This window comes from Colossoma macropomum, unplaced genomic scaffold (genome assembly GCF_904425465.1).
Source record: "Colossoma macropomum unplaced genomic scaffold, Colossoma_macropomum, whole genome shotgun sequence".
NCBI lineage: Eukaryota > Metazoa > Chordata > Actinopteri > Characiformes > Serrasalmidae > Colossoma > Colossoma macropomum.
In genome coordinates this window covers 140,857-158,839 of record NW_023494899.1, presented here as the reverse complement: position 1 = coordinate 158,839, position 17,983 = coordinate 140,857, and the positions used below count along the sequence as shown (strand labels likewise).

Below are 17,983 nucleotides of genomic sequence, written 5' to 3'. Positions count from 1 at the left end.
ACCGTATTGAAGAGAGCAGATTACACCCGTATTAGGGAGAGCAGATTACACCCGTATTGAGGAGAGCAGATTATACCCGTATTGAGGAGTGCAGATTACACCCGTATTGGGGAGAGCAGATTAAACCCGTATTGAGGAGAGCAGATTACACCCGTATTGGGGAGAACAGATTACACCCGTATTGGGGAGAGCAGATTACACCCGTATTGAGCTCCGAACCGTCACCAACGTTTCACTGCGGAGGCGATAACTCCGCTCCTAGAGCCGCTTCTGGAAACTTCGAAATGACTCAAAATGCGTTTGGTGAATAAATTCTTGGTTTATTTAACGTAGCAGCAGCTTTTCAATCAGATATTTATTTAAACCCAAGTCTGTAATCTGTGAATGCTGAACTCTTCATCTGTCAAAACTAAAATAAGCATCACTCGCTAACAGTTAAGTTAGCTAACCTAGCTAACCAGCTCGCTAGCGAGTCACAACTTTAGTGCCTGTTTGCTCTCAGAAATATGAGAGACACCTTTACAGTTTTAAAGTGAGGCGGTGTTGAGTTTATGGTGTAACAGACTGGGGTGGTAGAGTTGTTAGAGTTGCTAGCTGGCTAAATAACCTAGGTTAGCTAGTTTAGCTACGTAAGCGCGAGCTTAAGCTAAGTTAATAGCTCTGCTGGACGACCAGTTCACTCCGGCTGACCTGTGCTGACCATGATGGGCTCAGATCTAAACTGGAGACGTCGAGAGACTGGAAAAGCAGAAACCAGCTAGCTTAGTTTACCTAACCTAGCTAACTGCGCTGTGTGCTGTGTGAGGCTGTTAGCTTGGTGGCCAGCAGGCTAACGGGCTCACAGACCACAGAGCAGCTTCTCTCACAGGAGTTTAGAGGATAAACACAGAAATCTGAGGGGGAGATGTGGAGTGACCGGTACAGGTAGTTTAAGGTCAACTGAGCTGCGATTTGGTAACTAGAAACCAAGTGATTTTACACACTAACAATCCTTTATCACACTAAAGTTTGTGAAATCTGTTCTTCTCCTCTTGTCCCTGTTTTCAGGCTTAACCATCTCTTTTCTTCTTGCAGTTACTACACGTTTCCTACATCTACCACCAGCATTTCTCAGGTATGGAAGCAGCTTTTATTTACCTCTCTTTCTCTGGCATGTTGCTGTTTGTTTATGCTCATTTTTCTACATTTGTAATCGTCTAAGATGAATATGTGTGTCTTTAACTGAAGTCAGTGTTTTAAACTTAATAGTTATTAGTATGTCTGTGTTTCTCATGACTGACTGTTGACTGACTGTAATAACCTTTGGGAAAGAACAGTTTTGTGGCGTTTTTAAATGTTTTCTCATGTTGACTCCAGTACAGATGTTGACTGAATACCTTTTCACAAGTAATATTTAACCAAGAGTATTTCTGCTTTTACTCAAATTACCAACATCTGTCTTACACATCAACTAAGAAGCTGTGTATTTTGTCCACCCTGCTTCTCGCTGATTACCAACTCCAGAATAAGCCAGAAAATATCTCTAAGCTATAAAAGCAGCATGTTTACTGGATTCGAGAGGCTTGAATGCTTATAGAAATGCAGTTAGCCAACATAAATGTGCCTTTATCTGTTTAAGTTGTTGAAGCTAGTCTTTTAAACCTTTACCAAATGTTTTATCTTTTACAGCCGTCCACTGCTGCTTCTCATTCTCAACTGATCAGGAATTGTCCCAGGTACTTTAATTTATAGCATCTTTATGGTATTGATCTTTGAAATATTATTACATCTTATGCTAAATATTTTATTACATCTTTTAGCACAAGACATTGTCAATATTATGTATTTTAACATGTATTTGACTCACCTGCTTTGCTTTTTTCTTTACTTTGCAAAACTGTTGTATAAAAACAATAGGACTTTAAAGATTGTGTGCTATTGTAAAAGACAGTACAGTGTTGTTCAACGTACAGTTAAGGGACGACTAGCATAGCATAAGTTTGCGAGGGGCTCAATTCAACACATATTCGAAGTAAACAGACCTAACCGCTAGCTAGAGTTAGCTAGGTGTGTGTCCTTGACGTGACCTGTAATAATCTTTTCCCACTGAGGAGGCTGTGTTGTTCACAGTAACCTGCTCTTTCTTATATTGTTTTGCATATACCTTTGTTTTTCTTGTTACTTTGTAGATTTATTTTTGATACTGTTTACTGTTTGTTCAGGTTTCTTTATCCTTATGTTTTGTATGGTGAGTATTTATTACTAATTTTACTGACTTATTTCTTCATTTTAGATGCAGTCATGAGGAATCCATCTTCACAAACTCCAAGTGACAAAAAAATTGACCAGAGACTCCACATCTGTCAAGAGCTGAGTATGTTTAACAGGTAGGATTCAGATGTTCATTCTCTCTCCCAAACATACTCTACATGCTCACTGGTTATTTTTACGGTACTCCTGACTTACAGACTGGAGTCCATCTGTTTCTTTGTATACACTGATGCCCCCCTTCTCTTTTTACAGGGCCACCACAGAGCAGGTATTATTCATGAAACATTCTCAGCACTGCAGCGACACTGACGTGGTGTTGGTGTGTTAGTGCGTGTTGTGCTGGTACGAGTGGATCAGACACAGCAGTGCTGTCTGCAGTGTGCACTCTGTGTCCACTCTATTAAACACTCCTACCTTGTCAGTCCACCTTGTAGATGTAAAGTCAGAGACGATAGCTCATCTGCTGCTGCACAGTTTGTGTTGGTCTTCCTCTAGTCCTTCATCAGTGGACTATTCTCGGTCAAGTAGTGACACTGAGATGATCACAGCATTGCTGTATCTGATACACTAGTACCACACTTACTATATCAGTGTCTCTGCAGTGCTGAGAATTAACCAATAATACCTGCTTTGTGGTGGTCTGGGTGGGTCCTGATCATTGATGAATGATGTGAAAGGGGGCTAAAAAAGTATGCAGAGAAAAAGATCAGCTACAATTTGCAATTGCAGAACTACAAAGTGCACATATATATTTATTGGACCTGATTCAGTAGAAAAGTAAGTAAATACAAGGCAGCATTACCTAATAAAGTGGCCAGTAAGTGTACACATATAATCAATCACAGTGATGTAATTTAATTTGTATTTTTTGTTAACAACATTGTAACTGTTACCTGCTATTCCACTCAGTATGCCTGAATTGTGTGTAAGTTGTACATATTTTGCTTAGGCAGTTAATGCAGTTGTTTCTAAAGGATTTCTTGTGCAATCAGTTCATTTATGCTTACCTGTGAACACAGGTGAGCTTTAAGAATTGTTAATTTTTCAAGACATGATGCAGTATGTAGTGTCTTAATATATGATAATGCATATATTACTTTCTTAGAACAGTGGCAGATTATTGATTGATCAGCTGAGTTCACCTGTGTTGTACTTCTCCTCTTTGGTTGAGACTTCGCTGTACTTAGTACAACAAATATTCTTATGTTAGCTCAACTAAATATTTTAGTGCTGACAGATATCAGTCAGTAAAACCAGTCATTTACGGAAGTTGACCAAACAAGATAAAGATGGGGGAAATTGGTATGAATGCTGAATGCTGGTTTCTCGTATATTTACTACATTGGAGCTCAGTTTAACAGCAGAAGGCCTTACGTTTATCTTTGTGTGGGTATCATGCTCAAGCAAAGCATTGATCTAACTTTTACTGTGTTTTTTGTTTTCTGGCTACAGAGAGGGTCGTGCAGGTCCCTAGTGAACTCCTGATGAGAATCCTGATGGACAATATTCTCATGCAGAACTGGTGGCAGTGCACACTTTAAGTTCCAGTAATCATCCAACATCATGTCTGTGTGAGACTCTATCCTATGTTGAGCATATTCTTCGGTCAAGTCTGGACTCATTGACTCATTATTCTTGATCAGCCAGGGCAAGAGGCTGATTCTTTTCATGGTCTTTATTCATTCCACCGTGGATTATCCGTTATATACATGGACACGTGCTGTTTTTGTCATCATCTAAGCACTGCTTTGTGAGTATCCTGGACATTTTATTTAATCATCCAAGAAAAGTTTCTCGAAGTTCATCAATATAGTCTGTACCTTGGATTGTAATGGGTGTTATTTGTTGTTTCCTTTGTAATTTACCATAAGCAGTTGTTGACTCTTAAATCTATGCCAACTAATTGTAATTCCTTATGTGCTGTACTGTATTTTTTGCAATGAAATACTGTAATGTGTCATACGGTTGTACTGTGTTTATCACTGATAGACTGTAATAATGTTAATAGTGTATCTGTTGTTTTCAAAATAATTTACTGTATACAGATTTACAATATATGCTTTTTTTCATAGTAATTAACCGTAAACAAACAACAGTTCTCAACAGAGAAATTTAGGGTTGGCAAAAAAGCATACTGAAATGTCTTATACTTTTCCACTGTATATGTGTATTGTGAAGATCTGGCAACCACAGATGTAGTAAAGTGTAGGAAATATAAACCAGTTTTCAACAGATATTTAGTAAATGTAAATACATTTTCCCAGATATTGAGTCAATATAAAGCAATTTTGCTCAGACACTCGGTAGATATAACTAAATTTTCCTTGTTAAATTAATTTGCATTTAGTCAATATTTGTGGGCTACATTAACTCATAATGTGGCATAATATTACTAAATACAACACATTTTAACTGTTGCTTTTATTAACATTAACTTTTTTTTGCTTAAATTTAGTTCACTTATTTAATGCATTTTAATCAAAGTTTAGGTGAGTAAAATCTATTCAATTATATTTAGTCACTTGTTGCCATATTTTTTTTAAGTAACCATTAGTCACATTTTTTACAGTGTATTATTATGATATTATAGAATGATAAAATATAATATTAAAACTATACAGGTTATCAGATTGTAATATATTAATGTGGAGGATAAAGGATTTGTCCCTTTAGAGAAAATAAAGACTAAAAGATCTAGAAATGGATTTTTAGTTGTGAAGTCATTTTGATCCATGTTGCTCTTAAAGCTATTTCAGACGAACAAAACAATTCTTATAATTCAAACCTCAAAAACAGCCTGTTTGACTTTTACAGTGTATGTAGTTCATATTTCAGCTCAGTTCAGTGATTCTGTAAGAAGAACTCAATATTTAAGATGATTTAGAACTGAACTAAACTGATTTAGAGTTTAAACTAAAACTTTGCTTGAGTTCATTGAATAAATGAAGCTTTTTTCTTGAATGTTTGTTGATGAAAATCCATGATGTGTCCTGTCAGGCTGAAGCTGAGCTGGCTTGAAATAACTCAGCTGTAAAACTGTAGTATTGCTGTGATTTTACAGATGTAAAGAATCTTCACCATCATCACCAGATCTACAGGCTGGAGATCACATTCACTCACATTCTTCATCTTAAACTCTTTAGAAGATTAAGATCAAATTTAATCTTCTATCTGTATTTTAATGTTTTTATACTTTTATTCATTAATTTGGTAATTTATATTTAAATTTGTTCTTGATTCGTTTGTTTGTATTTTATACTCAAACACATGAATTTCAGATTGAAATACTGTGGTTACATCAAACGGTCAGACGGGGGCGCTGGTCTTAATACAGCTCCTGGCGGGAGTGGATATCGCTCAAGAGAAATGAGCTGAAGTTCAGGGTCTGAATCGGAGAACTGAGACTCGCCTCTTTATTGGTGAACTCCGCCCCGCGCGCAACGAGTCTGAACAGCGCGCGAGTCCACAGATACGACTGAAGTGTGAATAAAGATGCGCAGTTTCGGTTTTATCTCCTCACTACGCGCATCTCAACTCTGAACACGCCCCTTTTAGTGTCTGTAGTTTGTGGATCTGCAGCTTTAATTAGTTAAGAACAGGATTTTTGGGACAGTTAGTCAGCAGCCTGTAGTGACGTCACATATTAAATATAATATTTTAATAATTAATATATATTGCCTGTTAAATCGATGATCTGATTACAGTCTGTAGATTCAGTGAAACTTTAATCAGAATCACTAAAATATTTATTTAATTCTTATCCTGTATTTTTAGTTCAGCTGCAGTTGTAAGTTTTCCACTGTGCAGTCATGATGTGGAGGTTTAGAGTCAGAGTGAGAAACAGAGTCACTGTTTTTTCTACTGAAATGCTCCATCTGTCCTTCACTCCACATTAACATCATTTATCCTTTGTATGTTTTACCTCCTTTATCTGAACACAACACCATTCTGAACATCTGTGTTTCTCATTTCTGTCTCTTCATCTTTCATTCTGAGACGCTGATGATGATGATGATGATGATGATGATGATGATGATGATGAGTTTATGTAGAGTGAACTTCTGGAATACTTACGCTCCCTCACTTCTACTGTATACTCCTCTGTTGTGTCTCCATTGGTGACCTGACACAGATAATCTCCTCTATCTGACCGTCTACAGTCTCTGATCTGTAAGGAGACGTTTCCTCTCTGCAGCTCCTGAGAGAACAGACTCACTCTGCCCTCGTAGCCCCTCCCCTCTGTCACCTGCCTGTTCTTATAGAGACAAACACAGTCCGTCCCCTTAAACCACCTGATCTCCATGGCAACAGCACTGATTTCAGGAGACAGGTGACAGGAGAGAGTGAGAGCAGATCCAAACTCATACACATCACCACAGGGGCCAGTAAGTTTAAACTCATCTGTGTAGAAACACAAACACACACACACATTAATAGTTGTGTCTCGTGTGTCTCCACAATAAAAATAAACTCTCTGATTGAATATTATTTAATGATGTTCACAGTAAAACCTTTTGTAGGTTCTGGAAGTTTAACTTACTGTTTCTTGCAGCCGCCATTTTTATCTCTTTATCTCCTCCTACAGATTCACACTAATACAATCCTACAGAGAGAGAGAGAGAGATTTATACTTATTTTCCACTCAGGTTTGATGTTCACAGTGGTCTTTTTCCTGATTAGCATGATGCTAACTGCTCTTACCTTCTCTGTTCTTCATACAGTCATATCGCTGCTGGTGGTGAAATATGTCCACATTTTAAATCAGTTCATATCAGGTTTTTGTCTATAACAGCAGATCCATAATAATAAGACCGAGTTTAAACTCTCCACTAATCTCACACACGACTCTCCACTTCAGCGTCCAGAGCGGAAGAAGCAGCGACTACTTTCACTTTCACCTTCATTCCGGTCATTGCGTTTGGTCCAGTCTGGGTTGCCAGATTGGTTTGATCAATTTTCAGCACAGCAACTTTTCCATTTCTGCTGTTATAGACAAAAACCTATAAATATCTGGCAGCTCTTTTTCAACTCAGTCCATCTGAACGAGGCCATTTATTGACTTTCTAAGCTGAATAACAATAACAGGCAGAAATCTGTTCTCATATGAGGAAACTGAATGATCTGCTTCAGATCACAGACTGTTTTTCTCACAAGCTAACGCTCCATATGTGCTCGCTAGACAATAATCCATCATATAAATACTAATAAAAGGGAGTGAAGTTCACTGATGGAGCCTCTTTTAGACCAAACTCAGTGTTACAGCAGGAATATTCAGAGAGAGACTCACTCACACCTTCATCATCATCATGAAGTAGGGTTCTTCATCAGGCAGCCATGTTCTTCACACAGTCTTTTGGGGAGAAGAGCATTAATGAGTGTTAAACACAGCTCAGCTAACATCACTACTGTTATCACTCTTATCAACACTTTCAGACTCACAATAAAGCTCTGAAATATTTTGTTGATGTTCAGCAAAGTGATAGAAGTTAATGTGGAATCAAAAGCAGAGCATCAGTGAATATTACACTGTATTTACTGATAACATTATAAAAGCTCTTTCAGTGTCTTGTCAGTGTTTGTTTCTAATGCAGAGCACTGCTGACACTAATGTAGGAACATTTTTATTCACTTTTCCAGTAACGTCTACAGGCCTTCAGAACACTGTATATTTATTGTGATATAAAATCTTTACACTTCTATTAAACTGAGAGTTGTTCTACACTGTAATGTTAAAGAGTGAAGAAAAAGCTCTTTATGAATGAGGTTTTATATTAAAACCTTATTCTGGTGACATTTGGAACATTTAGAACATTCAGTCTGTCCTCTCCTTTCATTACTTTACTCCTCTTAAACTGTAAGCTTTTATGGCCTTAAAGGCTGTTTTTCCCTCCTTTTTCCTTTTCTATTTGTTCTCCACAATCTATCAGCTCAGTAGTTTCTATGTTATTTAGTCTTGTTAAATGAAGCACTATGGTTGCAAACTTGTATCATATTGAGATCACTGGACTAGGAGACCTTCTTCCATTGCTCCAAGGTCTAGTTCCAGTGCCCATTTTAGACACTTACAGCTGTGGACGGGGGTTAGCATAGGTTCTCTGACCGCTCTGCGGCACCGCAGCTCCATACGCAGCAAGGTGTGATACACTGTGTTGTGATACATTCCTTCTGTAACCTTCATTAAATATTTCTGTGACTTGTGCCACAGTAGCCATTCTGTCAGTTATGACCCGACGGGATAGCCTTCGCTGCCCTCGCGCATCAATGAGCTTTGGTAGCCCAACACCCTGTCGTTGGTTTGTGGTTTTTCCCCTGTTTGGACCACTGTCTGTAGGTACTCACTGCTGTTGAACAGGACCACCTCACCAGCCCCACCTTCTCGGAGATGTGCTGACTCCAACATGTCAACTTTGAGAACTGAATATTCATTTTACATCTCAAATATCCCAGACCTTGACATGTGCCAACTGTTTGGCTAGTAAAATCACCTGGTCTCTGAGAACCGATCTCTGCTAAATTAAGCACCAAATAACAGACAAACATCTCTAAACATCTATATGTAGTTATATGGTTGATCCAGTGGGTAAACACCGCATACTGGCATATATACAACATCACACTAGTTCATGAGGAAAATGAGCCCTGGCGCCACCTGCAGGCTCATTCACTTTCTCTACATTGACTCTGAACCACCAACTACAAGAGAAAATGAACTCTGCTCTGCTGAACTGAGGATGTTCAGACCTTTGATTTAATTCAGCTGAGAAGTCTAATTCAGTAACACTTCCCATATTTATTACCTTAGAGATGTCAGAGGTTGTTCATTTTAGGACTGCAGGATGACCTTAAAGCTTCACTGTGTAAGACTTTTTGTGTTAAAATGGAAATATTTGGCTTTACTGAGTCAAGAGGGAAACATGCTAAAATATTGTTTGTGTGTGAGCTGCTATGAGACGTCCTGTAAAGCCTAAATTAATCATTTATAAGTCTGAGGTATCAGGTCAGATTTTGTGGGAGTTTTTGATCACTGAATTTCTGTAGTTTGTATACCTTTGCTAGGCTTTCTTTCTTCAAAGTTCATGTCATGGAAGAATGGATTGTCCTTGTTTTTTGGAAAAAAAAAATGAATCATTTAAACACAATTTCAAAAGTTTTAAAATGTAGTGTCCACTCCACAGTTCATACAGTCCACATATGGACACTAAGCTCCAAGTAGGATATTATGGGCCCCAGAGCAAAACAATTAATGGGCTCCACACAAAAATTACTTTGTATTAATAAAAATTACTGTGTGATTTGCAAGTTATTCAACATTTTTATGTCTCAAACTTGTTGATACTCTCAAGGCAAACCATTCCATTCACTAGCATCTAATATGTTAAAACAAATGAATACAAATACAGTAAAAAATAATGTGTTATTTGTCAGTGAAGTTTATTATGTAGGTTAGAACACAGTTAGAACACTGTTAGAACACAGGTTTGTTCCCGTCTTCTTGCTGCTCTCCAGTCATCACATGGATTTGTTCAACTCCATCAGCAGCACCTTATTTAATTAATGAATGATTGATTAGATAGCTAGATATTGACTGTAAATGCTGGATTTAGAAAATGGTTCAGCTCACACATCAAATCACAATGGATTTTCTTATTAAAACATATTAACTTGTTAAGAACTGGATGGCAGTAACACATCTCAAAAAGTTGGAACAGGGCCACGTCTACCACTGTGTAGCATCCCCTCTTCTTTTAACAACATTCTGTAAATGTCTGGGAAGTGAAGAGACCAGCTGCTGGAGTTTTGGGAGAGGAATGTTGTCCCGTTCTTGTCTGATGTAGGATTCTAGCTGCTCAACAGTCCTGGGTCTTCTTTGTTGGATTTTTCATTTCATGATGTGTAAAATGTTTTCTGTTGGTGAAAGGTCTGGACTGCAGGCAGGCCAGTTCAGCACCTGGACTCTTCTTCTGTAAATACATGCTGCTGTGATGGATGCAGTATGTGGTTTAGCATTGTCTTGCTGAAATATGCAAGACCTTCCCTGAAAAAGATGCTGTCTGGATGGGAGCATATGTTGTTCTAAAACCTCTATATACTGTTCAGCATTGATTGTGCCTTTCCAAATGTGTAAGCTGCACACCATAGGTACTAATGCAACCCCACACCATCAGAGAAGCAGGCTTTTGAGCTTTTGAACGCAGATAAGAAGATGGATGGTTCCTCTCCTCCACAGGACACAGCGTCCGTAGGTTCCAAAAAGGAGTTCAAATTTTGATTCATTTGACCACAGAACAGTTCACAATTTTGCGTCAGTCCATTTTAAATGAGCTTTAGCCCAGAGAAGATGGCAGTGTTTCTGGATCATGTTGACATATGGCTTCCTCTTTGCATGATACAGCTTTTACTTGCATTTATGGATTGCACAGCAAACTGTGCTCACAGACAAAGGAACATTTTTCTGAATTTGTTCCACAATTTTTAGATGCAGTTTTTCACAGTTTGGTGAATCTCTGCCCATCTTTGCTTCTGAGAGACTCTCCCTCTCTAAAATGCTCTTTTTATATCCAGTCATGTGAGTTAATTGATCATCCAGCTGTTTTTTTATTAGTACCACTTACTTTTCTAGCCGTTTGTTGCCCCGTTCCAACTTTTTTTGAGATGCGTTGCTGCCATCAAGATGTAAATGAGTTCATATTTTTGATGAAATGGTAAAATGTCTAATTTTTATTATCTGATATGTGTTTTATGTTCTACTGTGAATAAAATATGGGTCTATGATATTTGCAAAGCATTGCATTCTGTTTTTATATACATTTATTTACATTTTACACAGTGTCCCAACTTTATTAGGGTTGTATACATAATAGTCAGACTTACCGTTTATATCCATTGCGTGATGGAGTCTTATCTTTGTTTTGCACACTCAGCATTTCACTTTTGACTTTAGAATTTGTTTTCATAAGCATTTAATTAGCATACATACATACATCATCTAAACCGCTTATCCTTCTGGGTCACGGTGTGGTGCTGGAGCCTATCCCAGCTGTCATTGGGCGGAAGGCAGGATACACCCTGGACAGGTCGCCAGTCCATCACAAGGCAGACAGACAGACAGACAGACAGACACAATCACTCACACTCAGGGGCAATTTAGCATGTCCAATCAGCCTGACTGCATGTTTTTGGACTGTGGGAGGAAACCGGAGTACCCAGAGGAAACCCACGCAGACACGGGGAGAACAGGCAAACTCCACACAGAAATGACTCTGGTCACCCGGCCAGGAATCAAACCCAGGCCATTCTTGCTGTGAGGTGACAGCGCTACCCACTGCGCCACCGTGCTGCCCCATTTAATTAGCTTGCTATTAATTTTCTGCCTCCCTTGGTTTTCTGGTGCTCACACAGAGCACTGATCTTCATAGCAAGCTAAGCGCTTTTTTTAACATAATGTTTACCTCAGAAATTGACCAATCACGGCCTACGAAAAAGTGGGGTGCATGCATGATGGGAAAATAACTGGCCTACAGATGGACTTCCTTCAAATGTAAGACAAAGAACTTCATTGAACTTCCAGAGTGTAACACCAGTGGGATACAATCTAAAATCAACTAAATATCATATTGGGTTAACACACAAGAGAGAAAATTACATGCATTGGTGGATTAATTGTCAGAGACTGTTGTTATGCCATTGTAGATTTGGTACGTCACACTCTTTCCAGATAGTTTTGATGAGGAAAGCAAGATGAGCTGGTAAGCAGAAGTTAGTGCAAGAGGATGATAGCTGAGTGAGGATGAAGAAAGCACAGAGGAAGTTGTTAATATGTTTGATAAATTAATTCATTTATTCATTAATTCCATATCTGGCTGTTGGTCGCTACATACTGACTCCACTGGCCTAGCTAGCTACCATTAGTGACAGCAACCACTGAGACTTAGCTATGAGGCTGAAGTAAGCTACTTATTTGCAGCTACCGATTTATTCAATAGCAAAGTCTGTAAATTACTTATATACAATAGGCTACTGTGAAAAATCCTAAGGCAGTCTGAGAAAACGATATGTAAATCTGTTTATCTGGGTTTATTTATTCAAAAAGTGTAATAAATACAAATTCACAATTCGCCTAGAATTAAAAGTTACCATCCAGTACCTAAACTGAATCTCAAATGGCTCTCTTCCCCGTATAATACACAACATAGGCCTTAAACCAATAGTTTCAATAGCCTCTGCTCCTAAACAATATTATGTCTAAAAAAGAGGCATTTGGGATTCAGACACATGCACATAACAGCATTTATAAGGTTAGTTTTATTCCCTTTGTAGTGATTAAACATTACTGTCTGTCAGTGTCATGGCAGCAGTAATTCAGTAATCAGTGGTGTTTTCCACTGTTTACTGTGTTTATGTCAGTGCTACTATCTTATTTCCCTCGGCCGACAGCGCTGCAGGTTTTTTTAATTTGCTGTATACAGCTTTTAACTAACATTATCACATGATTTCAATGAGCATCAGTCCCTTATTACGGTATTTTCACATCGAGTAACTTCATGTATGACCTGTCTGTGATATTAGGGAACAAACAACAACACAATGGCGTTTGAGAGAAAAGCAAGAGTTTAATATTAGCTCTAGTTGAACTCCAAGGAGCGCAGCATCAGCAGAAAATGCACCAGCAAAGTTTCCACTCTGGCTGAAAAGCTCTGTTAACTGACACAGACAAACAGCGCTGCTAACTAAACACAGAGAAAAACAGAGAACAGAAACACAGACAACAACGAGAACAGAAGAAAAACAATGAAGAAGGAAAAATTAGTAAAAAGAAAACTGAAGTTGGACGCGACTGATTCCAGAGCTTCCAGTGGACACTCCCTACAGCTGGACAGCTGCAAAATATGATACACCATCAATAAAATCCTGGATATTGTTCAAAACAAAAGTTCTCAACGAACCCAGAAACATTACTGAGAGGCTTCACTTTAATAGATAGCCAGGTAATGTGCAGCCAACTTTACACATCATTCCTGCAGACTGGTCCATATTTTTGCTCTCTGATCACCAGAAATCTGTCACATCAGTGGTGGGATTTGTACAGAGTGGACTGAGTGGAACTGGCAGACATTAAACGGTGCTGGGTTTGATGCATTCTTTCAAGGAATTGAACCACTACTGAAAACACCACATTTAAATATTTTAATCAGGGTTGGGATAGCTACTGAAAAATTTGTAGTTACCCACTTTGTAGCTACTTCCCCAAAATTTGTAGCTAGCTACAATTTAGCTAGCTACTACTTTTCCAGAAAAAGTAGTGGCTACTTTTTAGCTACTTTCAAAGTGTGATTGTTAAAAATGTTTTTGAATCTCCAGCTGACACACCAAACAGGCCCAACTGACAGTGTAAACAAGACACTGCATTTAATCCTGTGCCAGAAAGAAACATACAATTTAAAAACTGCAAATATACAAAAAGATCACCAAAAAGTGTAACCAACAATCAAACTCACAAACCCAAAGGTGTGATATCCAACAGAAATTTAGACTAAAGGCGAAATCAATCATTCCAGGTTTTTCCTCAAATCAACAAAAATAACCGAATACAAACCAGAGAATTTTGTGCAAACCACTGTGAACTGTTGAAATAAAACTGCTCCAATTTAAACATTTCAGCAAGATATACCGATCAGGCATAACATTACGATCGCCTCCTTGTTTCTACACTCATTGTCCATTTTATCAGCTCCACTTACTATATAGGTGCACTTTGTAGTTCTACAGTTACAGACTGTAGTCCATCTGTTTCTCTGCATACTTTGTTAGCCCCCTTTTACCCTGTGCTCAGGACCCCCAAGGTGAGCATGTACTATTTGGGTGGTGGATCATTCTCAGCACAGCAGTAACACTGATGTGGTGGTGGTGTGTTAGTGGGTATTGTGCTAGTATGAGTGGATCAGAGACAGCAGTGCCTCAGGCACCATTTAAGGTGGAACGGGACAATTCGAAGCGACTTCGGTCTCGTAAAAAGTCTAACATTGAGAGACATTTTACAAGAAACTTGCAGAAAAGTTTCCTGAGATGCGAGGAAAGCAGCTATAGCTGAGTTAAAGGTTAAAGCAGAGCAAAGTAAGTCTGAGTTTGTGTTCATATTTTTAGCCTGTACTATCAGCACATTCGCACACACTGAGACATATTTACAGCCAAGATAGTAAAATGGACATAAAATGTTGTGGCTCCCAAAGTGGTTTCATTTTTGTTGAAAGGACAAAACGGCTCTTCTTAACATTTCGGTTGCAACCCCTGAGTTAAGCCTACTAGTAAGTGGTGATCAGCACGTGGTTGCTCGAACTGTCTGCGGCTCAGTCAGGATTACACAGTCGCCACCAGCCCAGTTAACGGCCGTGCTCTGTGGTTCAGATTTTGTGTGGATAGCCTGAAGCCTGTAGCGAAATTGTAGCGAAAATCTTCACTGTAGATACACAAAAATTTGTAGGTGCTACAGTTATTAGTTACATTTCATAAAATTGTTTCGGCTACAGCTACTAGCTACAAATATTTGTAGCTAACTACAAAAAGTGGCGTGCTACTTAGCTACTCCCCCATCCCTGATTTTAATGTCATTTTTTCTTAGGTCATTTAGCTGTATATCTTTTTTACCTTTTTTTTTAATTATGATAGAAATATTCAATCTTATTTTTAGCTATTAATACCATATTTTATATAATTTTATTTATTTATTTAATAATTTGGATGTCTTCTATTTCACATTTAATCACTTATGATGAACTTTTTTTGTGACAAACTGCAATAATAAAACAAATATTCCAACTGATCTCATGCTTGTTTCACAGAAGGTGCATTAATGTGAAATTTGTAACCTGAAAACTGCAAAGCAAGTGTTATTAATAGTTTTGGGGGAAAAGGAAAAATTCTAATTTGTGTTTCTCTTTTACATAATATGGCTCTACAGCTCTTCTTCTAACAGGAGGTGTAAAGCAGAAAAAGTATGTGAACTGTTCGGCTAATGACTTCAACAAAAGCTAACTGGATCCAGCAAAACTGGAGTCCAGTCAGTGAAAGGAGTTTGGAGGTGTGATTAGAGCTACTTTGACTCAAACATTTTCAGTTTGTTATTCAGAAGAAGTATCTGCTGATGTGAACCATCATAAGAGATCTCAGAAGATCTACAATCAGCAACTGCTGATTTACATAAAGCTGGAAAGGGTTACAAAGTAATCTCAACGATTTTACACATTCATCAGTCTATAGTTAGACAAACTGACTGTAAATTGACACAATTTATTACTGTTTCCACTGTCCATAGAAGTAGGCAACCGTCCAAAAGCACAACACATAATGCTCAATGAAGAAAAAAGACCCAATAGTAACAGCTAAAGGCCTGCAGGAGTCATAAGAACTGGTTAACATCTCTGTTTATGAGTCTACCATACAAAAAACATTGAATAAATATGTGTCCATAGCAGGAAACCATCAAGGAAGCCACTGCACTCCAAATGAAATGTTGCTGCATGCCTGAAGTTTTACAAAGAGCACCTTGACAGTCCAAAACTGTACCGAGAGTTTTGTGGACTGATGAAAGTAAGATTGAACTGTTCTGAAAGACCAAACAGCACTATGTATGGTGTAAATAGGGCACCACAAACCAGCATGAAAACACCATGCCATCAGTGAAGCATGGTGGAGGCAGCATCATGATTTGGGGCTGCTGTGCTGCCTTTGAGGCTGGACTGTCTGCCATCGTCAAGGAAAAAATGAATTCTCAAGTTCATCAAGGTATCCAACAGGATCATGTCAGGTTGACTGTATGCGGGACAATCAACCTTATTCACCAACCATTCTTAAGAAGAAATTTCATCCTGAAACCCACTTACGCAGTTTTACGAAGATTCCGACATTCAGATTCAGTGTTTTCTTATTTGGGATTTGTTCTTAGGAAAGAACAGAGTCTATACACACTCAAGATCACAGAGGGAGAACAATTCTGCGGTTTAAGAACACAACAACAACAAATCTGACACAGACTTTTCCTTAAGACCTTTCTCAAGAACAAATTTAAGAAAAAAACTTGGTGAATGAGGCCTGTTGACCCTAAATATCGAAGTAAACTTGACTACAAAATGGCTTTAAAAATCTGGCTTTTGCAGTGTTCCAGTCAAAGTCCAGACCCAAAGAGACAGAGATGTTGTATAGTGACCTCAGGAGAGCTGTTCACACCAGATATCTGAAGAACATAGCTGAGCTGAAGCAGTTGTGCTAGGATGAATGGTGCAATATTCCTCTTCGATGCTGTGCAGGTCTCGTCCACAGTTACTGGAAGTGCTTGCTTGAAGTTGTTGCTGCCAAAAAGGTTTGACCAGTTATTAAACCCAAGGGCTCACTTATTTTGTAATAACTGTATGTTATTAGTTTTAGCACATTGTGTTTGTCTATAAAAATGTTCATGAATCAACTTACCTGAATCTGTTCCTGTGTTTGCATTTTTGCTCCTACTTGTGGTTGAGTATCTGTGTGTGTGTGTGTGGATGTGTAACTCTGTCTGCTGTCACATTTCCCCTTGATCTCCCCAATGCAGTCAAACATAAACTCCCTGAAGTTTCTATATTGTACTAAATACACACACAAAGCAGTTTTCAAAAGGGTTCTTAACAGCTGCAATCAAATACTGCATTAGCAGCACTTTTTAATGAAGGTTTTATCTCCAGAGAATTTCCTTTAAACATGTATTGCTGCTGTTGCTTTGTTAGTCTATGAGGTGGAAGCTGAGTTCTAACAGTGTTTCCTCCACAGAGAAAGAGATCTGAGATCTGATGCATATCTGCTGTTTTCTCATGATCACTACATGTTCAGGTCCCTGACTTGGTCTTGAGAAATGAAAGTGCAGATGTAGTCGAGCTCTTACTTGAACAGACAGCACTGTGTATAGCAAGACTGCAAGTAGTCCAATTTTTCACCTTAAAAAAGGTATTTTTCTAATTTCAGTTGATTTGGCTCTGATCTGTTACAGAAATATATAAATATAACAATAAAACCGCTCCAGACAAAAAGAAAAAAATAATATCAAATTTAAAAAGTATGTTCAGCCATTCAAACAAAAGCAGAACAACAAGCACACATGATTTTATTGCTCGAAAAGCTTCAGTCATACTGGTCTTCTGTTTGTTCTGAGGTTCACTTGATCATGTCCAGTTTATCAAACATAGCTTTTCCCAGAGGATAACTGTAAACTTTCAACAAAGAAATATCAGTTTAAAAATATTAGCTTAGTCTTTTCGTGTGCGTTCAAGTATTAAGTCTTAAAACATTATATACACAATAACGTACAGCTTGACTGCAAAAATAAGTGCATAGAGCAGAATCTTTAAATGCATTCTTTGCACATTGATGAAGAGCACCATTGAGTATGAAACTGTAAATCGTACAAAAGATTGCAGTGAGAAACACAATCACTGAGTCAAGTACCTGATTAGTGTACAGTGTTACTGCTACATTAATACAGTGAAAACAGCACTGAATCCACTCACTGCTTTAGTGTTTCAGTTCACAGCAGCTGAGTCACTATCACTGATATGACTTAATGACACAGTGTGTCAGACGCTGATAGAGCAGTGTCTGCATATTGTGTTCTGAATAATAGAAACACTGTATGTACATAAATCATAATATCAGTAGATTTACTGTAACAGTATCAGGCAGTATTTAAACCCACAGAGCCTGTTCTATCCAGTCT

The 17,983-nt window shown here is 38.2% G+C and overlaps 1 protein-coding gene and 1 long non-coding RNA gene across 2 annotated transcripts; one reads left to right on the top strand and one right to left on the bottom strand.

The window, feature by feature from the left end:
• The first annotated feature begins 855 nt into the window (after positions 1-855).
• On the top strand, positions 856-2,546 carry LOC118800463. Its single transcript, XR_005006238.1, has 3 exons — positions 856-1,114; positions 1,669-1,715; positions 2,273-2,546. It is a non-coding gene; the product is annotated as an uncharacterized LOC118800463 (long non-coding RNA).
• A 3,471-nt stretch (positions 2,547-6,017) lies between these two features.
• Positions 6,018-7,153, bottom strand: LOC118800472 (butyrophilin-like protein 1). Its single transcript, XM_036560718.1, has 3 exons — positions 6,952-7,153; positions 6,791-6,853; positions 6,018-6,651 (listed from the first exon to the last, which is right to left on the bottom strand). The coding sequence occupies exons 2-3, from the start codon at positions 6,807-6,809 to the stop codon at positions 6,230-6,232; spliced, it is 441 nt and encodes a 146-aa protein (XP_036416611.1). The 5' UTR covers positions 6,810-6,853; positions 6,952-7,153; the 3' UTR covers positions 6,018-6,229.
• Positions 7,154-17,983: the final 10,830 nt, after the last annotated feature.